Source organism: Lepisma saccharinum, chromosome 15 (genome assembly GCF_977018435.1).
Source record: "Lepisma saccharinum chromosome 15, izLepSacc3.1, whole genome shotgun sequence".
Lineage (NCBI taxonomy): Eukaryota > Metazoa > Arthropoda > Insecta > Zygentoma > Lepismatidae > Lepisma > Lepisma saccharinum.
The window spans coordinates 15,677,350-15,701,099 of NC_139243.1; the positions used below are offsets into that span (position 1 = coordinate 15,677,350).

The 23,750-nt window shown below is 37.3% G+C and overlaps 1 protein-coding gene across 3 annotated transcripts in view; it reads right to left on the reverse strand.

Moving 5' to 3' along the window:
* Window positions 1–13,681: 13,681 nt before the first annotated feature.
* Window positions 13,682–23,750, reverse strand: part of LOC145999609 (uncharacterized) — a 79,524-nt gene continuing 69,455 nt past the window's right edge. The window contains exons 4-5 of one of the 3 annotated variants that reach the window (XM_083136676.1): window positions 22,248–22,534; window positions 14,969–15,203 (exon numbers count right to left, since the gene is read on the reverse strand). In XM_083136676.1, the coding sequence (XP_082992802.1) occupies window positions 15,088–15,203; window positions 22,248–22,534 (403 nt within the window). In that variant the 3' untranslated portion in view covers window positions 14,969–15,087. Of the gene's footprint in view, window positions 15,204–19,150; window positions 22,535–23,750 lie in introns of those variants that run through there. The other 2 variants (XM_083136674.1, XM_083136673.1) reach the window with 2 other exon arrangements.

Sequence of the window (23,750 nt, forward strand, 5' to 3'; positions counted from 1 at the left end):
ATCGCCAAAGCCCATATTAAATACCAGTTTTTGCATTACTGGTAAAAAGCTAACATATTTTGATAAGTTACAGACATTTACAATGCAGAAAAGGTCCAGAATTATTGACTTTTTAAAATGACCATTCAGTATTTACCGAAGAGTCGGGAATTCATTTCCCGAAGTCTGGATCTGGACGGGAATTTTTTTTTCCCGATCCCAGTTCCGATTTTTCGGGATCCCGCACACCCCTAGTGTTTTCTATTTGTGGAATAAAGAACAACAATTTCTGAGAAGTTTCATGTACTACATTCAATAGGGGTGTGCGGGATCCCGAAAATTCGAGACCAGGATTGGCAAAAAAATTCGCGTCCCGAGCAGTTGAGAAGTACCGTACCGAATGGTCATAATAATAATAATAATAATAAATTCTTTATTTCCATAGACCCATATCCAAGGGGGGGGGGGTAGGGTGACCAGACGTCCTCCTTTATCCGGACATGACCTCCTTTGTAGGTGTCTGTCCGGCGTCCGGGCGGATTTTTTAGAAATCGGTAAATGTCCTCCGTTTTTAGAAAGAGTATAGCATCGACCGTAGCAAATGTTCTCATAGGAATGTTCTGCAAATTGTTCTTACATGACATTCAGAACGAGATCGTTGATATATTAGGGAAGTCTGCTTTGCGCTCCGTGGTAGCAGATATTAAAAGTTGGGAATATTTTGCTATTATGGTTGACGAAACTTGTGACATATCCATCCGTGAACAATTGATATTCTGCATTCAAACTGTGAATGAAAATTTTGATATTTTTGAGGAATTCATTGGCTTTTACAAGATTCAGAACACTGAGGCCAAAACTTAAAAAAGGGAGGGAGGGAGTGAGTCATTCATTAATTTATTTCAGTGATCAGAGCCCCTCAATAATTTTGACAAGTCGGCACCCCTGGGTCCATCTCAACGTTGTCCCTCCATCTTTGTCTTGGTCTTCCTACAGGTCTCTTATCATCAGGTTTCCCAACAAGAATCCTGTAAACTCCTCTTTCCTCTCCCATTCGTGCCACATGGCCTGCCCACCTAAGTCTTCCTGATTTAATCATTCTAATATCTGGACATGAATACAAATTATGTAGTTCTAAATTATGTAACCTTCTCCACTCACCTGTCTCCTCATCCCTTTTAGGTCCTAAGATTTTCATAAGGTTCTTATTTTCAAATACTCTCAATTTATGTTCCTCTTTCAATGTAAGGGACCAAGTACAGGCAAAATTAATGTTTTGTATATTTTAACTTTTAGTTTCTTAGATATTGGTTTGGTTTGAGTTGCTGTTTTAAGTCCACTTTATGCACAGTAAGGCTAATCGGGACTGGACCTACAGTTTAAAGTGGGATCCGAACCACTTGTGCCTCCACCGGGTATCGAACCCGGGACCCCTTGATTACAAGGCAATGACGCTACCACTGCACCATGGGGGAGGCCAGTTTCTTAGATTTTTAAACGAGAAGACAAACGTTTATGAAGAGAGAAGTCACATGCATTTCCTGAATTAAGCCTACTTTTATTTCTTCTTTAATATAATTTTCATTTCTTAGTATTACTCTTAAGTATTTGAATTTGGAAACTGGTTCAAACGAGATGTTATCAATAATTAGATTTTGATTATTACCTAACACATTTTAGCATTATTCTTAATTGTATTTATATCATCCCCTAACAAGTCTACATCATCTGCATATGCTAACAACTGAGTCACACCATTTAATTTTAGTCCTTCTTTAGTTTCTTTTACCTTCCTAACAGCATATTCTAAGGCAAAATTAAAGAGCAATGGAGATAATGCATCTCCTTGTTTTAACCCATCATGAATTGTAAATTTGTCAGACACATTAATACCCCTAGTCATTAGTACGTATTATTCAAACTCCTTGCTTCGCAATCTGAGACTTGTGAAATACATGTAATTTGAGCAGTTCCTTTTTGATTGACTGATATGGTTTATTTTAATTCGCTTTTCTGCCACTTTTGGATAATGGCGAAGATGAGGATGAGCGATGATATGATGCTTTGGATGAAGGGACACTCACAAAGAACACCCATGCCCAGTCTGGGATTCGAACCAGGGACCTCTGGCATTGTGACACACTGTGCTAACAACTCCGCCACAGAGGTCAGCCAGTTCCTTTTCGAGTTATACATAGGTGATACAGAAACGCGTAGTGAGAATTTTCATTATTAAGTCCTATTTACTTTTATGAAATAACCTTACAAGAAAATATGAGGTGTTACAGATACGAACTCAACAAACGTACGTTGTGAGGGTAATGCGTTTTAAGTTGTCAGACAGTGCGAACTCCATAAAAACTTGGTAACAGTAGATCGGAGACAGAATGTTTCATGCAGGATTTCCAAAGTTTTTTGTGGAGTTCGCACTGTTTGACAACTTGAAATGCATTTCCCTCACAATGTACATTTGTTGAGTTCGCCCTTCGTATCCGCAACGCCTCATATCCACAATGCCTCATATCCAGCTTTTAAAGGATGGAAGAAACAAATATGAGGTAAAGTGTAAGGTGGCTGTCACTTTCCCCTGCTGTTGAAAGAGCGCTAGAAATGTTCGTGGCATAAAAATCATATTTTTCTACCCAATCTAAACTACCTAAAATTTTAATTCGGTTTTTGGAGATAAGTTACAGCGAAGCTTACTTGTTACATTTGCATTCACTTATGGGGATATTGCATTCTGATATCCAAGAATTGTAAAAATAGTAAAATTCTGTGCTTCAAACTATAGATATTCTTAGTTATCATTGTCATGTGTTAAATAATAGATTAGGAGATTGCTTTCATTGCTTAAATGTAAGAGGAAAATATTTAAAAAATCATCAGAATTATATGTGAGCAAAGTCTTCGTAGGTTATTTTTTATATTGATTAAATTATGAGTAATGGAAAATGAGTTGCCATTTTTTGCGGTGTCCTCCTTTTTATGACTTTGTCCTCCTTTTTCATCATGCTCTGTCCTCTTCTTTACATGTATGTGTCTGGTCACCCTAGGTGTCGGAAACGTCATACAATATTATAAATTACAAATGGAGTAGGATTAAAAATGAAATGAACAAAGGCAAACAAAAATACAAATAAATCATATGGGTTAAAGAGTTTTAAGTGTCACATACTAAACTTGTAAAGGAGAAAATCCAAATATAAGAGTAATAAATAAAATAATTTAAATGCTGCAATTTACTAATCCAGTTTAACTATTTAAATTCATTGAGTGAGGTTATATAGAGGTATGTCTGTTAAATACTGTTTAATTGCTTTCAGTTTCTGCAATTTTTTGATGTGTGTGGGAAATTTGTTATGGTATTTTATTCCTGCAACATGAGGTGATTTGTCTGAAAGAGCAAGTCTGTGTGCTTGCATGTGGAAGTTCTCTTTTTGAAATGTGTTTTGGTGATGGACGGTCGAATTTTTATCTAATTTACGGTGTTTTAGTACATATTCAATTACTTTGTAAATATATATGGAATATATGGTCATAATTTTATTTTCTCTAAATAATTCTCTACATGAGTTTCTAAGTGGTGTTTTGATCATATACCGTAATGCTCATTTCTGTAAAGTAAGCAGTCTTTGAGTGTATTCCTGTGCAGATCCTCCCCATGCTATTATGCAATATTCTAGGTATGGATATACATGTCCACAGTATAGATTTGTGTTTATTTCAGACAATGTGTTAGGAGTTTTAGGAGATATAAGTTTTTCCCTAGTTTTTTGCATAACTGGTTAATATGATATGCCCATCTTAATTTGTCATCAATAACTAAACCTAAACATTTTACTGGATTTTCATAATTGATTTGATTATCATCTATTTGCAAGTTTTTATTGTCAAAATTGAGTTTATTTCCAGGATTAAAAACCATATACATTGTTCTTTTTTATATTCAAGTTATATGAATTTAAGTGCAGAGTTATTATATTTACTGATATGTAGGTTTGTATTTCTAATTGTTCTTGTGTTTTTGTACTGCAAATTATGGTTGTGTCATCTGCGTATGTTGAAATATTTGTATTGTCTGGGGCGGCTAAGTCGTTGGTATATAGTAAGAACAGTAGCGGGCCTAGTATGGAGCCTTGAGGGACTCCTGTTTTTGCATATTCACTGTTAGATGTAATTTTGTGAACCACGGAATTTTCAGTATGTAGTATCTGCGTATACTGTGGTCTATCCGTGAGAAAAGATTTTACCACTTTGTATGTATTTTCTCTAATGCCAAGATTGTATAATTTTTCCAGGAGAATAGAGTGCTCGAAGCAGTCAAAGGCTTTGGATAGATCCAGGAAAATAGCACAGGGTATCTCATTATCTTCTAATGCATCCACAATTATCTCAATAAATTTAGAAGTAGCTGTACTTGTCGATATACCCTTTTGGAAATGATTTTCTCTAACAGTTTAGAGAAAGATGATGTGATCGTTATTGGTCTATAGTTTTTAGTTTTTAAAAGTGGTTAATTCTTGATGTTTTCTGCATTACAAGTGTCTGGAACTTATCGGAAATTGTTAGTTTTTATTCCAGAAATGCAAAAACAATCACTTAAGGTGAAAATGTTGTGATTCGAGATTTCCAGAGGTTCGGGAAATTTCGAACATTTCCCATCCCAACCAAAAAAATTCTGTCCCGCACAACCCTACACTACAATGCAAGAAACTTCGAGAATTTACAAGTTATAAAAATGTCCACTTAGAGTTTATTCAGCCCCGAACGTGCTTTTTTTTAAAAAAAAAAAAAAAATCACCTATGGGCCAAAACATCTCATCACTCAAATCCCTATTCAACCATATTCACGTACGTACAAAGTTATAACATTCATTATTTTTCTTCGAATATTTTTTTTTCTCGCAGAAACAGTATGTGAATGCGTTCGGAACAGGGTTCCCAAATGAACTTGAAATGTATTTTCCCTGAGTTTTCCAGAATGTTCAATTATTTTCCAGAGTAGTCAATACACAGTAGTATTTTTTTTTTCAATAGCCTCCAATTACCCTCATAGACATACCCTTGTTATTGTTATATTTAGAGATGAGATGGACTAGCTGATTGACCGACTGATATTGATTTAAATTTTTGGGTGCTTCAGCCCTTGTGACCATTTTGTACCCTTCTAGATATAAGGGGAAAATCTAAAACCATTACCTTCAAATTTAAAAAATTAAAAACGGGTGTAAAGAGATCTTTGATAAAAGTTAAAAATGCAAGTTGTAAAGGGACTTCCATAAGACAAACACAAAATTTAAAAATGCAAGGATAGTATAATAAAACTTCCTCAGAAACAGTAAATGGCCTACTCTTCTCAAAAATATTAAACAATTGTGTAAGACGCTGTCATCGTCTTCGAACATGGATGGATGATGAATCGTTGGGGAGGTTAAGACTCTGTCTGAAGAAATTAAAATAAGAACATTCGAGAAGAATGTGCTGAACACTTAAAGCAACGTTACAGGCAGGGTGGTATTTGTAGGGATGGATGGGGGAGGGGGTTTCCCCCCTCTGGGTACTTGTGTCTAGAGGCCTGCATAGTCTGCCTTTTACCTACCCACTGCCCACTTGCCTGCGAGGACAGGTATACCTGCTCGCCTGCCCACGGCAACGAGTCGACTTGTGTCTTTACCCGGGTTCTTGGTATTCAAGGTGCTCTGCACTTACAAGGTAACTGGGCATTCAACAAGACCCGGGCAACTGCAAAACCTGCTGGAAGGAAACAGCCCTCCGGCAGCATGTCGCTCCAGGTGTTTCATCACCACGTGGATGGCTGCAGCCAGTGTTGCCTACTTACGTAGCTCCTAAATCCTACGAAGTCCTAGGAGAAGCTCTCTCCTCCAAGGAGAATTTATATACTTAGCGATTTCAGTTCAGGGTAAGCAGTTTTTATCTTATTGCCAATAAATGCACACAATATTACAGCTTCATTTATCGAAATGAATGATCGAAAAATATCGACAAATGGGGCATCTGGAGCAAAGTCATATTTTTTTAAATGGAACGATATACAATAACATGCATAATATAAAAGAGCACACGCAGAGAAACACAACGCCGTTGGTCTCATGCATCTACTGCACATAGGAACGAAGATATGGCCATGTGAAAATATGTAAACAAACTAACAAGTGGCCCACTTGACCGTCAGTACCACGGCATGTAAGACTTCTCAGGTGACTGACAGAACTGCCTTTACGCAGAGCAAGTTTTGATAGCAGGTCCACGAGATCGTGTTAGTTCATAGCAAGCAGTCGTAGTGGTAAGAGCGAAGATTATGGTGTTCACAAACATAGAAAAAGCAGACATGATCCTGATTTATGGGGAATGCCGAAAGAATGCCTCAGAAGCCTACCGTGTGTACGCAGAGAGATATCCGGACAGACGACAGCCATCTCGACGTCTGTTTGGTAAGTTATTTATTAAATTAAGAGACACCGGAAGTGTAACACCACGAGCACGTGTGCGGAACAAGCCAACTACAGGTGAGGCAGGTGCAACAAATGTTCTCGCCGCTGTTGCTGTGAATCCGCACGTTAGCTCCCGTGAAATTGCCAGGGATGCTGGGATGAGTCAGCGAAGTGTATTGCGCATTCTGCACACACACAAGTTTCACCCATATCATATCTCCCTCCATCAGGAACTTCACGGGAATGATTTTGTGGACCATGTTCGGTTTTGCACATGGATGTTACGACACGACACACCCGATTTGTCACATATCCTCTTCACTGACGAGGCATCTTTTACCAATCATGGAAATGTCAACCTAAGGAACATGCACTATTGGTCGGTGACAAATCCACATTGGCTTCGCCAAGTGGAATGCCAGCGCCCATGGAGTGTGAACGTGTGGTGTGGTATAGTGGGTGAACATTTCATTGGCCCTTTTTTTATACAAGGGACACTGAATGCTGACCGATATTTACAGTTTTTACAACATGAACTGCCTGTACTATTGGAGAACATACCACTTCAGACAAGGAGGGAAATGTGGTACCAACATGACGGGTGCCCAGCTCACAGTGCAAGATGCGCTACAGCATGTGTGGAAAATACATTTCCAAATCGTTGGATTGGATGTGGAGGGCCTGTCAAATGGCCGGCTCGTTCCCCAGATTTGACACCGTTAGACTTTTTCCTGTGGGAAAGATGAAGGACATTGTCTACCGGGATGTGCCAACAACTCCAGAGGATATGCAACACCGCATTACTGCGGCCTGTAGGGACATTCCCTACGAGATGCTACATTCTGTGCAACAATCTTTGCATGGGCGCCTCGTTACCTGTATCGCAGCTGACGGCCACCACTTTGAACACACACTTTGACAGGTTTTCGCTGCTTACGCAGTGGTTCTTCGACATACTGTCATGGTCATTTTCATTATGCTGTAACACTGTCAAATACATGGTGCTGACGATGTCTACTGTATTTTTTCTTCCTTTAACACGTTCTGTCTTCATCTTGTCCAATGGCTTCCGACATCTCATACTTGTACATGCCGTGGTACTGACGGTCAAGTGGGCCACTTGTTAGTTTGTTTACATATTTTTACATGGCCATATCTTCGTTCCTATGTGCAGTAGATGCATGAGACCAACGTCGTTGTGTTTCTCTGCGTGTGCTCTTTTATATTATGCATGTTATTGTATATCGTTCCATTTAAAAAAATATGACTTTCCTCCAGATGCCCCATTTGTCGATATTTTTCGACCCACCCCATACCTCCGATTTACGAGCCCCATTTGATATTATTGTTTCCTGCAAACCTCACATCGCTACTGTTTCTGGTTTCTTCGCTATTTCAGGTGGTACTTTTAGGTGCCTCACGCGGTATATACGTATATTGGTTGTTTACGACATATACTTATGGATCCTGTGCCACGGAAAACCTATTTCAATGTGTGTGTGTGGGGGGGTAGCAACATTCGTAAATCACATTTCATTGGTGATGTGGCTTACGAAGCTTTGAGTTCCCTTTTTTAAGTAGTGCAAATCTATTGCAGTTGGCAACACTGCAGAACGGTGTGGGCCCGGTGCAGTTTCTACTCGAAGCAACTACGTCATGCAGAGGGAGGGGTCTGCAGTTGATGGAAAGAACGAACTGAGACCTACTAGGTATCATAAGACTGCGGGTACCCTGCGGGTCTACAATGCCTGCCAGGAAGGATCTGGGCAGGTGGGCATACGAGCTGCTCAAGCGAGGGTGTTGCGCAGGTTGCATGGCATTTCAGGAGCGATGTCTCGCGAACGGGTCTGCTCCAGGTTTTGTGCAGGCCTCTGCTTGTGTCCCCCCTCTGCTTGATAAATTTTATCTTATTTCTTAAATACCACACTGGTTATAGGCACAGAGGAGGGTCCAGCCCTTGCAGGAAATGACGATGTGCGAGACGGCTGTGTCTGATCGAAGCAGAATTAAGATGACATCTTCTCGGCAGGAGGGATGGCACTACAGGGGGGGAGGGGGGTCGGGCTTACCCAGGTCAAAAAGTCCTGGGTACGGGCCAGATTTAAGGCTCTGCCTCTTCACACTTGTACTGATTTCTCAAGAATTAAAATTATATTATTATATATTGTTCCTTACAGAATTCATCAACATCTACAAACCAATATGTTATAATACAAAAACAGTATAATACATTTCTGCATGAACAGGATTTATTGTACAAAATACAATATGTACTGAAATATATATCACAGTAGGACACCAAATCAGTGTAACTCAATGTGAACACCACTCAAGTCTAGGCACATATGCCAACAATCCATCACAGCCTGAAATACCTTCTCCAACATAGCTGGTGTAGTATGCGTTGTTCCAACTGGGTTATGCTGTGGGTCTTCACCTCAGACACCTTAGACTTGATAAACCCTCAAATGAAAAAGTCTAGGGGGGTCAGATCGAGGGGGAGACCGACTCCCTGTTGCGAGACACGACCATTCCATTTACCGGTGAAAACTTTGTTAAGGTGATACAAACGATGGTGGCAAAATGGGGTGGTGTCCCATCCTGTTGGTGCATAGTAAGAAGTTTGGTGTGCCCGCATCTCCACCACGTTTCATACCCTAAGGTATGGGGGGATATTGGGAATGTAGTTCACTTAATCATTCATCCTAGACAGTAGAGCAACTTGCTGCTCATAGTGAGCTTGGTGGTAAGGTGCAAGAGGTACTAAGGTAACAAGATACACTAATGAAGAACTAGAAATGGCAAACAGTTAACACTTGGATTTTAAAACCTTCGAACCTGAATCATACATGGTAAGGGTAGGTTAATTACCTGTCTAAAGTGAAGTCTGATGATCGAATCCAAGAACAAAGTGTAAGCCTGTACTGAAGGCTTACTTTTCAGGGTGAGTAAGACAGACTCAGCCTGTTTCAAAGAGAAAAGCAAAAGCTGCTCCTGACTATTCCAAGTCAATCAAAAGTCTGTCCTTATGCAGTGGAAACTTGCTCCATGCCGATTCGTCAAGTTTTGACTTCCCATTCTCTTAGCAAAATTATTGCCTGTTTACCTGTGAGTTGTTTTCTACATCAGTACTCCAGGAAGTCTGTTTACATTTGACTTTGCATATTTGACATGCCTAAGAAGAGTAGACAGCTGGTAGAATAAGTGAATGACCCTTGGTCAGATTGAAGCTTTTAGAAAATGTACAGGCTCACGCTTTGTTACAACTCTACAAGTAATCTAAACTTGAATATAATTTGCATAGGAAAAAAAAAGTAGAACATGTCCAGGTAAAAGACTATGTTCAGTAACCTTAACAAAATTCAAAACAGTGATATGGCAGTCACATTGCAATATAGCAACATATTTTAGGTTTCCCTTCATATTCCATTAACTATTGTAGATAAGGAAGAAAAGTTTCAAACTTGAATCATTCTACATGACAATATGAAGGTCAGTGACGTGCAGTGGCCTCGCTACTTGTTATGGGTGAATCTTTAAAGTACCACAAATGCCCTTCCCACCCCACCCACACAAATGATGACAGTGTTGTTTTAATACAGATGATATCATTTTACCTATTTCAATGGAAGTGAAGATGTGGAACAAAACCCGAATTCTATTTAACCATGTCTGCAGATATCTCAATCTGTGCCTGAATCTTCAATGAAGTTGACTTCAAAAATTGAACATGACTTGCATCTCACGTTATAGGTCATAGTATAAAAGAATAGTCCTCACAGTTGCAATGAAATGTAGAAAATAGATGTTAAATAACCAAATGCAAACTTTACGTGCATTTTTCGAATGACTAAACATCCTGTTGAATTGTGATTATGTAGCTTTCGATTGTCTTCACACATTTTCTACACTTACACACAACCTTACATGCAAGCATCATAGGCACACCAAAAGGAGTGTTACAGGGAGTCAGAACCCTCCCCCTAGCCATTATTATAACTATTTTTCCCAATATTTCTACCAGTAATGGCATTCCAAATGCTTTTTCAGCACTCTGGCCCTTTAAAAGCTTTTAGGTTCCACTTATGTATGCAAGAACATGCATGCATGCATGCAAACATACATTCACAAACAAAAATGAATGGACCTTTAAGAATGCAATCTTGGAAAACAATAAACCTGTGAAAATTTATAATGCAGCATCACTGTTTTTTTATGAGTGCCCTCCATCATTTCATTGAGCTCGTTAGCCATTTTTATTGTCGCGAGTAAATTTTGAAAACTAGAAAAGTAATGTAAAAATGCAAATTAGCACAGCAAGAAAACTAGCAAGTAATTTGCAAAATTTATTTATCTCCCTTGTATACTTTTTCACTAGAACATTTTTTCACTGCAGAGTAAGATACATCACCACCATGCATACACAAATTTATGGTTACGATTGTTATGCTTAATGAAATGTATTGATTAGCTTTCTGATACTTTCGACCAAGAGATTACCATCAAACAAAAAAAGAGAGAGGTTTGTTTTTTAAGTATCCTTCTTTATTGAAGAAATAAAATATATCCACACATGGAGCACACACTTTTTTATTTCTTAAAGAAGGCACGTGAGTGTATCGTGCTATTACACATTTTGTTACATACCCAATGGGTCTGATGTGCTTGAGTGATTACGAATGTTAAACACAGATGATGTGCAAGACAGAAGATTGCTGTAACATACATGAATGACAGTGTAAATAAGCGCCAAAGTAAATTAGGAAGATGAACAATAATACAATACAGTATAAGATAATAAAGAAAAGATATAAAGATAATAAATTAATAAAAATTCTTGTGAAATGAAACATGTACTCATATGTAAATAGATAAGAAATTTAAAGAGGTGAAAGTACCGATATAAATTTGTGTCTCCTAACAGATCTCTGATCTGTTGGCTTACTACGATCCTCTTTGTGGAATTTTTGATTACATCAGTGGCAGCGTGTTTCAGTCGCGACCCACAGCACTTTTTGACTGCATGTCATGATTGTTGCACTGACTTGGGAGCACTTTGTCAACTGCAGCACCAAGTTTACACTTTTGGTTGAAATTAGTAGTGGCGACACGTTCTAATTGACGCCCCAAGGTGGTTACTAGATTGGACTTGATATTAGTACTGGGAAAATAAAAGGCAAAAATTTCAGGGTTTAGTCGACTCAAATAGGGCAAATAATAAGGCAAATGATTTGTGATATAAGAAAATAAGTCCGAGAAGGAAGTCCAAGCCCAGATCCAGAAGGAAGTCCAAGCCCAGATCTAGAAGGAAGTCCAAGGCCAGAAGGAAGCCCCAGCTCGAGTCCAGAAGGAAGCCCAAGTCAAGATCCAGAAGGAAGCCCACACAAGTGTATAACGGGAGAATAGGCGATCAATTGTGAATGTGAAAACGACAACAAACGAATAAGAACTGGAATTTGAATCAAGAATAAAAGTCCGATTACTTCTAAATGAATATATTCTCATGTGTTCTCAACTATAATCTTCATGTAAAAAGATAAGATATAATATAATCTTATTAACTGTCTCCATTGGAAGGCTCACTGTCTGGTTTCCTTTCTAAAGAGAACCCTACCCCCTGATGATATTTAGCCGTGGTATAAAATAAAGGATTGTACCCAAACAGAGGTTGCATATTAAGTCCGCTTAAGTGCACAACGTGGAGCCTTACATGAATAGACGTTGCAATTTAAAGTGTAAAATTTGGTGTGTAAATATTGTAATCCCACTCGAGTTTATCGAATGAAGTGAAATGGAATCGAGAAAAAATTAATCCCCGATCAGTCCCTGTAGGTGATAAGACTGGAGTACCTGATACCAGCCTTTCAACCTTGACAATGGCCAACGGGATGGAGGTGGGGATGAGAGGAAATATAAGTGGCCCATTTCCTTTCATTGGTCACAATAGTGTCTACCTCAAACAAGTCAGGCATTTAAAAAGGCTGCTAGAGTAGGTAGCATCTTCCAGCCTGCCTGCTGATAGTACCAAGTGGTGAGAAGAGAGTGAAAAAGAGTCACATGTGAACTGTGGCTTCGATAAGACACTATTGCAATTTGAAAAAAAAAATCATGATGATATCAATTAATCTATCACTGCTCGACTCGCTATTCCTCACTGATGAAGGTTTTGTTCCTAAATATTTTTCCCCCGACTGTATTTAGGTTATGAGGCATGTTACATGAGGTGTTTTTCTCTCAATTCTCAAATTACCGGGTAAACCAAAAAATAAATTTGATTTATCATTGCAACATACTGTTAATGATATTAAAGGAATGAAAGTCACAACAAAGTCAAGTATACATTGTAATATGAGCCCAGAAGCCACTTTATGCAGTGCTTTTGTTTAAAAAATATCACCCAAAGTTCTTGCACCGCAGAAATTGAAACCACATCTCTCGCATGGCATACCATTGTTTTTTTCCATTACCTGTATATCTACCAGAGTTGCAATCTCATTATGAGTTATAAATTTAGTGTTTTTAAATTTTACCTCGCAGTTGGGTTGAATATTTGGTAGATCATGGTGCTGGATAACTCAATATTTCCCAAATCATCATCTAGTCTAGAGGGTGAAAGTCACAATAAAGTGAAGTAAAATGTAAAGGTAAGGTTCATTGGTTTATGAGCCATGCCATGAGTCATATGTAGGGGAATGTGGGGGGTTTTGTGGGGACTCTATTGATTTGAACCATGTTGTAGGTGATGTCATCAGCATCTGCTCCAGCTGCTTTAACCTCCTGGGTTGCCTAATGTACCAATCTAATTGAGGCTTGTTAGAGTCCCAGAGCCACTTTATGCATGGACAAGGCATGGTCACAAGTTTCGAGTATTGTGGTTGCCAAAAATTTGATTTCAGTTGACTTTTACAATGTTCACTAGTAAAATAAGCAGAATTCTGCAGCCAAATATGTTCCTTTTCTAATACTTTTATAAAAATTCTTAATTTTACTGCACTATGTTGCACTATGAATATGGACACAAGGGAAAACAAGGGAAGAACATTTAAATCAGATTATCAAATTTCTCAACATTAAATAATATGTATCAATAACTTATTGAAAAACTTGTGTACATAAATGTTTGTAATCTCACATGGCAAATTTTCTAAGTATTATTTTGGAACACAAGAAAAAAAAACAACTTATTTTCATGATTTGTTTCTATTACATCAATTGCCTACACTGTTCTGTAGTAATGTTGATTTTGATGATAATAAGGAACACCTGTGAAAAAAATAAAAGCAGATGAAAATAATAATTATCAATTTTTGGTGTGAGTTAAATGTTATAATATTCATTTTTCTCAGTGAATTAGTGAATGTATACAGCTCCAGTTCTTTCTGTTCAGAGAGACATGTTTCACAGGAGATACATGTGTGGTTTTTGAACTTATAATTTATTTTAATGTAATCCGCTATGTGAATGTTTTGTTATGCAATGCATATCTAAGTCCATGTGTACTTAGGTGATATCCAATTGGCATTATGCATAGCTTAGAGCCACGAAAACCCTAATCACAACTTTCCCAATGTACAGATGAGAGTGATTGCGATGGTAGCTTCCTTCCTCTCTTCTTATCTCAGCTCAAGAATAGGCATAAAAAAAGGTTTGCTCTGTTAAAAACCTATCCTGTAATTATGGCTTACATAGAACTATCTTACAACCCTGCTTAAAGGTTGCAGAGTGCCATTTGAAAGCAAAAGTTACATCTCTGCTGAAAACATTGCTACAGACTTGTAGACATTAACAATCCCATACTGCAAGTAGGAAGTATTCTGCACAGTCTCAAGAGATTTCCACATAATTTCAATTTAGAATCAGTGATCATCTGGTTTCTAAAAACTTCAAGAGATAGTTCTCTTCCAAATCACTATTTCCTATGCACACACACACACTTACGATTTCTCTGTATGTACTTTACTCACATGCATAGCAAGTTTATCTTTACGGGCAAAATCTTTGTTACAAATTAGGCAATTAAAAGGTTTCTCTTTGGTGTGAACCCTCATATGTATATCAAAGTTATCCTTCCGGGAAAACCTTTTGTTGCAAATTAAACAATTAAATGGCTTCTCTCCTCTGTGGAGCTTCATATGCATATTGAAACTAGAATGATATGCAAAATCCTTGTTGCAAATTGAACAATTAAAAGGTTTCTCTTTGGTGTGAGTTCTCATATGCAGACCAACCTCTCCTTTACGGCCAAAAGCTTTGTTGCAAATTGAACAATTAAAATGTTTCTCTTTGGTGTGAACCAACAAATGTGTATTAAGGTTATCTTTATAGGTAAACTCTTTGTTGCAAATTAAACAATTAAAAGCTTTCTCATTGGTGTGAAGACTTGCATGTTTATTGAGAGTATACCTATATTTAAAATCCTTGTTGCAAATTGAGCATTTGAATGGTTTATCTGTGCGGTGAAGCCTCATATGCGCATTAAGTTTACCTTTGTGGGTAAAATCTTTGTTGCAAACTGAACAATTAAAATGCTTCTCTTGTTTAGGGCTTATGAATTGTCCCTTGTCAGAGGAAATCTTGTTGGAGGCAATATATGCCCCGGTTTCAAGGGTATTAGGTGAAGATTCAGCTTCTAATATTCCTTCTCCACTGAGATATCCTATATTAAATTGTGACTGCTCTTGCTCACTCGATTTTTCTGCAGATACTGGTAAATGTGTAAATGACCTTGGTACATCTTGGATCTGTCCTTCCATGTAAATGTTGTCCAGGTATCTGAAAAAAATAATACAAGAGATAAATGTAGTTTAACTTTCTGAGTGAAGTGTACAAAATCATTGAAGAGTAAGGATAGTAGAATAGACTGTTACTTGGGATGTACTCATAAAAAAATAATCATATCATTTGTTCAACATTAAATATTAATACTTTATTACCACTTAGATAAAATATATGAGCAGTCAGTCAATAACTATTTGCTCTTTTGCTGTAATATTCTTCAGCTTGGCCATTTCCTTGCTTTCTACATGGGTATGTCAATAGTGTGTGAATCTGTATTTGTTCTAGCATTGTATTTGGCCTTCATTTAATTTATTAGTTAAGGGATGAACGTGGCCAAACTGCTCTCCATTTGCACCAGCAAAAGAACAGAAGATGGGATTCACCTTTCTGCAGTCTGGAGGTGTACCAGGGGCCAAAATCCACCCAAGGCTTAGGTCTTTTTTGACATGGACATGAAGAAAGCAGTGTGTCCAACTCAGTGATTGAGTTGGTGTTTTAACCTTTACTCTGCCGTGCGGGTCTGACGAAAGTAAGCCCAGTGTCGCTGAGTCTTTTGAGCATGAAATTTAAATTTGTATACTTATTGGAGAAAAATTATAATAACTCTGGCACTATGGGACCAATCTACTTCGGATAACTTTTGTTTTGCAGCTAAAACATCAGCGCATGCAACCGTGTACAATTCAGAACCCCCAACTGGGGGGGGGGGGGGTTAGGCAGGGCAGGGGACGCAACCCCGAATTTCAATGAGAAAAAAAAATATCTGGAGTTTACCTCCTCTTCTCTGGCTATTTTGGGAAGAAGATGCGAACTTTAGTTTTCATTGTATAGCATCAACTATTGGCAACAACGTAAAACTTGTTTCATGTTTCTAGCTGCCTGCAGGACATTTCAGCCTTCAATCTGGTTTTGTTGTGTTCACTTGACATGCCTCTTCGTAGATTCCAGCTGCATTCTATTTATAGTATAGTGGTGCCGGAAATCTGACCCCAACCCCCGCCCCTTAGCAAGACCTCCTGTTGCAAGCAAGCTCCCAAACTTCAAGAACAAAGACGACTCTGTGCCTTATCACTGGTGTGTCACATTCGGCATTCTTACCTGGAAGATAAACAACGTCATAAGCGTTTATGGCTTCTCTGTCAACTCAGGACTTGAACACGTCGCGTGGGCTTGTTGGAGAAAGTTTGGATGACATGATGGCAAAACTTGTTCGGAAAACGACTGTCAGTGTTTCCACCCCAATATAAAAATATAAGTGTGGCAAACCCTCGATAATTTTATCTAAAGCTGCATGGGTCAAAAATAAAATAAAAATTTAAAAAATACGACAAGACACTTTCTTTTTGGTTTAAATTTAAACCAAATTTCAACTAAAGGTTAAGTCCACTTTATGCACAGTAAGGTTAATTGGGACTGGACCTACAGTTTAAATTGGGTTTCAAACCACTATGTGCATCCACTGGAATGATTCTTGTATAATTTGAGCAAATATCACACTGATGCTCCTAAGAGTGTTCCAAAACATGATATTTTCTTGCTTGCATGACATGTTAGTCTTCAGTACCACAGGACATAAAAAACCCTCTAAAGTCATTGTTTTCATAGGCCTCCCAATCGAGTAGTGGTAATATCATCGCCTTGTAATCAAGGAGTCCTGAGTTCAGTTCGATGTCCAGTGGAGGCACATTGCACAGTGATTTGCATCCTACTTTAAACTGTAGGTCCATCCCCAATTAGCCTATCTGTGCATAAAGTGGACTAAAAACAACAATAAAAGTATGAAAATATTTTAAGCAATTTCCTGCACATACAGCACATTAACCACCTTCATCCGTTAATTCATCTTGATAAGTTCATGCTGGCTTTGTCATTTGTAACGTTAATTATTTTTAGGGGCCCAATTTATTTACCAATCACCCAAACTGGTACTTTTGCATGCCACTGTAAGCCTAATTCGAGCAGCAGATTTGAGGTAAGTTATAAATCAAGCTTATACATCACCACCATTTACGTCAATATATTAAAAATACAACTAGTTTCTTACTGTTGTGTTACTCAACAGATGGCAGTGCTGGTAGTGAACACTGCTTGTCAAAAGACATGCTGAATGAAATCTATTGTCGAACAGTGCTCAACATTGGACTGAAAGTGACACTTTACATTGTAATGGGGCTAGAAAAGGTTAACATGTATGTAATGATACTAATTATTTTGCTCACTGCATAAACCAGCACAATGGGACAGACTTCCTGACTAAAGAGATGTGCACAAACCAATAGTGCTTCAACATTTGAGGAATTCTTACTTGCTTCTTACACTCATTCAATGAAATCTGATAGTCACCCAGGCTACACTCTGTCCTAAAGTGTAAATCACCAACCCTGAGACCTTATTTACACAAACTGTCTCACCGATTCGATGTATCACTGAGCACGGAGACCTTCCCGCATGCATAGAACTCGCCATGTTGAAAGTGGCACTACTTCCTTGCTGTTCACATGATTATTTTTAGAAAATAACCAATGTTATCAAATATCATTATGTACACAAATCTCTAAGCTCATTGAAAGTTACAATGCATATTCCTACAAAATGTTCACACTTATCTTGCCTTGCCATGTCACCAAGTTATTTTACGAAGTGCATTATATTTGGTGGAACAAAAATTGATATTAGGATGCTTGTCAAAGTTTCCAACCGCAATAAATTTACGAACTTTCTTTGTCTTGTTTTGATCATCATCATCAATATATTTATTAGACTTGCAGCATTGCATATGGCTGTTTATGCCCATTATATATTTTATTTACATAAGATCTACAAATTTCAAATACACTCCTATCTATATCAAACCTTAGAAATATACATTACCATGTTATATAATTTTGTCTAAAAAAAATGCAAGTAAAATATATTCAATTTGCATGCAAGAAAGAACCCAAATTTATGGGAAATGATTACTGGTGCAAAGAGTTAACCATAAAGATGAAGCAATAAGTAAAAAAAAGAAAGAGCATTGGGTTTAAAGTGAGACGTCATTTGCGGCAGCGTATCCATACTACAAATTGGCCGTTGTTTTACCTTACGTAATAAATCCTGTAACAATGCTGGATTTTCCTGTGGATTATCTTACTTCTATGAGTTTGCAATGCTTTCTGCATGCAAGGGTTGGTGATTTGAACTTTAGAGTCTGCGAGGCAACAACTGAGAGATTGTTCCACAGATAAAACTCTTACCTAGGAAGTCTCTTCTCCAGTGCCACCTACGAGCAACTGTCATTCCTTCAATGTTCATGAGAATACACAATCTCACAATGCATTTACTCTACTGACCTTTAAATAGATATATGGTTTCAGGCATTTTAATGTAACTGACCACTTCAGCAACCCTCCCTCCCTCCCTGTCACTTTTCCCTGGTACCGTCACTGTTGGAAGGTGTCCAGGACAGATTATTTTTTGTTAGAATGAGATTTTTTTTTTAAATCCCGACGGTCTGGATGGGAAACATTTGTAACTAAGTCAGGGAAATTTTCAGTACGGGGAATGTTCGAGATTTGCCGATTCTCTTGAAATCTCGAATTCTACATGCCATTTTCGTCTTGAATGATCGTTTTTGTATTTGTGGAATAAAAACTAACAATTTACAAGAAGTTCAAGACACTTACAGTATAAAAACATTGAATTAATGACTTTTAAAAATGACCATTTTGAATTTTCTGACTGTTCAGGATCTCAAAAAGTTGAGAAGTATTTTTCACAACGTCGGAATCCTGCACACTCCTGTTAATATTTATTATAAGTTTCATCATCGGACAATCCATGTTCAAAACAGAACAATTAAAAAGTAAAAAGTTCCTCACTGTGATGAATGTTTCTGTACCATTCTTTGGTTGTACCCATAATAAAACACAATAAAGGCATATATAGTGTTTATTATAAAAAGATCTATCACATACAGGGAGCAAAAAAAAAAGCTCAACTTATATATTTAAGGATCTGCCAGTTCACATTAACCAGTGAAACTTGTACTGATTTCTCAAGAATTCAAATTATATTATTATATATTGTTCCTTACAGAATTCATCAACATCTACAAACCAATATGTTGTAATACAAAAAGAGAAATCAAAAAGTAATCCAAAATTGAATATAATTTGCAAAGGAAAAAAATGTAGAGCATGTCCAGGTAAAAGATGATGTTCAATAACCTTAACTAAATGGCAATCACATTGCAATATAGCAACAAAGTTTAGGTTTCCCTCCAGTGCAACGACAACTGCGTCTACTCCGTCTGTCCTCGACCAGCCCTGAAGATGACTCTGTGAAGGAGTCGAAAGCTTGGAAGAACTACGAAGTGTTTTTTTATCGTGCTGTTAGTGTGTGATTTTAGTGTTTTAACAAATATGTTGCCGGCACGTGACGTAAGAAGTTTTCTACAATCATATTTCATTAACTGTTGTAGATAACGAAGAAAAGATTCAAACTAGAACCATTCTACATGACAATATGAAGGTTAGTGACGTGTGGTGGCCTTTCCACTTGTTGTGACTAAATTTTTAATTATCGTGAATGTCCCCCCTCCCCCAACACACACACACACACACACACAAATGATGACAGTGTCGTTTTGATAGGGATGATAGAATTTATCTATTTCAATGGAAGTGATGATTTGAAACAAAACCCGTTCTGTGCCTGAATCGTCAATGAAGTTGAGTTGACTTCAAAAATTGAACATGACTTGCATCTAATGTCATAGGTCATAGCATAAAAGATTAGTCCTCACGGTCGCAACGAAATGTAGAAAATAGATGTTAAATAACCAAATGCAAACTTCAGGTGTATTATTTGGATGACTAAAAATCCTGTTGGATTGTGATTATGTAGCTTTTGATTTTCTTCACATATTTGCACGTGGCAACATGGCACATGGTTTCGCAATGTAAATTGACAATGTTGTAGGTGATCTGATCAGAAGCTGCCTTTAACCCTCCTGGGTTGCCCCAGGTACCAATTTAATTGAGGCTTGGTGAGCCCCAGAGCCACTTTATGCATGGACAAGGCTGGAAAAATTCCAACTTTAGATCACCCACCCCGGAAATCAAACACGAGTCTCGCACATGGCAGTCAGACGCCATACTGACTAGACCTCCATGGCTCCCAATAACATAAGTATTAAAAAGCGTTCAACAATTCTACACAGACTTAAGCTCATGCAGTTACCAGTCATGAGGCAGAAATTGACCAACAATATTCCATGTTTACCATCAACTCTACATAAGGTGAAATAATATACTTTATAAAATGAAAATGGTTAGGAACATGATAAAAATTGGGACCAGAAACTCTACATATCATCACGTAGATCACATTATGTTTGAAACTTTTCTAAATAACTGAAATATACAAGAGTACAAGTCAAGAAGCTAAAATTGGTCACAAGTTTTGAGTATTGTGGTTGCCGAAGATTTGATTTGTTACAATGTTCACAAGTAAAAGAAGAAGAGTTTTGCAGCCAAATACATTCCTTTTCTAATATTTAATAAAAGTCTTCATTTTACTGCACTATGAATATGCACACAAGGGAAAACATGTAAATCAGATTATCAAATTTCTCAACATTAAATAATATGTATCAATAACCTATTGAAAAACTTGTGTACATAAATGTTTGTAATCTCACATGGCAAATTTTCTAAGTATTATTTTGGGACACAAAGTAAACCAACTTATTTTCATTATTTGTTTCTATTACAACATCAATTGCCTACAGTGTTCTGTAGCAATGTTGATTTTGATAATAATAAGGAACACCTGAGAAAAAAAATAAAAGCAGATGAAAATAATGATTATCAATTTTTGGTTTCAGTTAAATGTTATAATATTCATTTTTCTCAGCATATTAGTGAATGTAGGCATACAGCTCCAATTCTTTCTGTTCACAGAGACATGACTTATATGAGCTACATGTGTAGTTTTTGAACTTATATTTTATTTTAATGTAATCTGCTATGTGAATGTTTTGTCACAATGCATAATTAAGGCCATGTGTACTTAGGTCATACCCAATTGGCACTGTGAACAGTTCAGAGCCATGAAATCCCTAATAACAACAGTCCCTATGTATGGCTGAGAGTAATTGCCATGGTAGCTTCCTTCCATTCTGGTTATCTCAGCTCAGGAATAGGCATAAAAAGTGATTTGCTCTGTGAAAAATCCAGCATCCTGTAACTTATGGCTTAGATAGAAATATCTTACAACTATTCTTACTTGTTGCAGACTGCCATTTGAAAGTTATATAATGAAAACATTGCTGCAGACTTGTAGACATTACAACCTGATACTGCAAGTAGGAAGTATTCTGCACAGACTCAAGATATTTCTAAACAATTTCAATTTAGAATCAGTGAGCATCTGGTTTCTAAAAACTTCAAGAGGTCGTTGTCTGCCAAATCACAATTTCCTATGTGCACACACACACACACACTTACGATTTCTCTGTGTGTAATCTCCTCACATGCATAGCAAGTTTATTTTTACGGGCAAAATCTTTGTTGCAAATTGGACAATGAAAAGGTTTCTCTCTGGTGTGAACTCTCATATGTATATCAAAGTTATCTTTCCGGGCAAAATTTTTGTTGCAAATCGAACAATTAAATGGCTTCTCTCCTCTGTGGAGCCTCATATGCAAATTAAAATTTGAATTATAGGCAAAATCCTTGTTGCAAATTGAACAATTAAAAGGTTTCTCTTTGGTGTGAGTTCTCATATGCAGACCAACCTCTCCTTTACGAGCAAAAGCTTTGTTGCAAATTGAACAATTAAAATGTTTCTCTTTGGTGTGAACCAACATATGTGTATTAAGGTTATCTTTCCAGGCAAATTCTTTGTTGCAAATTAAACAATTAAAAGCTTTCTGAGTGGTGTGAAGACTCGTATGTTTATTGAGAGTATACCTATATTTAAAATCCTTGTTGCAAATCGAACATTTGAATGGTTTGTCTGTGCGGTGAAGTCTCATATGCGTATTAAGTTTACCTTTGTGGGTAAAATCTTTGTTGCAAACTGAACAATTAAAATGCTTCTCTTGTTTAGGGCTTATGAATTGTCCCTTGTCAGAGAAAAACTTGTTGGATGCAATATATGTCCCCGTTTCAAGGGTATTAGGTGAAGATTCAGCTTCTAATATTCCTTCTCCACTGAGATATCCTCTATTATCTTGCGACTGTTCTTGCTCACTCGATTTTTCTGCAGATACTGGTAAATGTGTAAATGAACTTGGTACATCTTGGATCTGCCCTTCCATGTAGCTCTTGTTCAGGTATCTGAAAAGGTAATACAAGGGACAAATGAAGTTTCACTCTCTGAGTGATGTGTGCAAAATTAGTAGAATAGGCTTACTTGGGATGTAATCATAAAAAAATAAATATATTATTTGTTCAACATTAAATATTAATACTTTACTACCACTTGGTCAAATATAAAAAACTCACGTTATTTTGATTTTATTTTTTATCAATTTAAATTGAACCTGAAAAACATGAAAACAATATATAGTACATAGTTACTAATAATGTTGAATATACCAGTCAATTTAACGGAGTTCAAATAAAATGATCACTGCATTATACTATATCAGCCAACAACTTCAACTGTATACGAAGAACGTGGTACACCACTACTACAATGTAGCACTACTGCATAACTAGGTAAGATAAAGCTTCCGATAAGCAACTGTGTCTGCAAGTGCTGTTTTGTGTGATTCAGCACTGGGTAAAACCATAGAAAGAGGGCAAGAGACGGAGCTGCTGTGATCTGTTGGAGGAGAAAATAACAATGTCTTTTATGCTAGAAGCGTAAAGCATGCAGCTGTGCTGAAACTCGCAGCACGATTGCAACGAAAGTTTGGATTTTGACATTTGCATAAATCCAAAATATTTACATTTCCTACACATAAAGCAGCTTTAGTCTCGACTTTTATTGCTTACTTTCCAGTCACTCAAACTGGTATCCTTGCATATACCATCATAAGCCTAATTCGTGGGTTCGCCTCCCCCATGGTGGAGTGGTTAGCACATCATGCTATGATGCCAAAGGTCCCAAGTTTGAATCCCAGCCTGGGCATTTGTCAGTGTCCACTCATCAATTTCATCACTCATCCCAATCTTTGCAATTAGCCAAAAGTGGCAGAAAAGTGAAGTAAAATAAACTAAATCAATCAAATCAATCAATTAGGCTACTTCAAGCAAGAGATTTGAAATATATTATAAAACAAGCTTATACATTACCACCATTTATCTTAATATATTAAAAATACAAGTAGTTTCTTACTAGTTCAACAGATGGCAGTGCTGGTCATTAGTGAACACTATTTGACAAAGGACCTGATGAATGAAATCTAATGTCAAGCAGTGTGCAATGCTGGTGTCTGCAATGGATAATTTTGTTCGTCAACTCTGCGAGTGTACAACACGGAATGGTGGCTATTTACCTGATGTGATTTTCAAAACATAAGACGAAGTGAACAAAGTTGTGTTATTG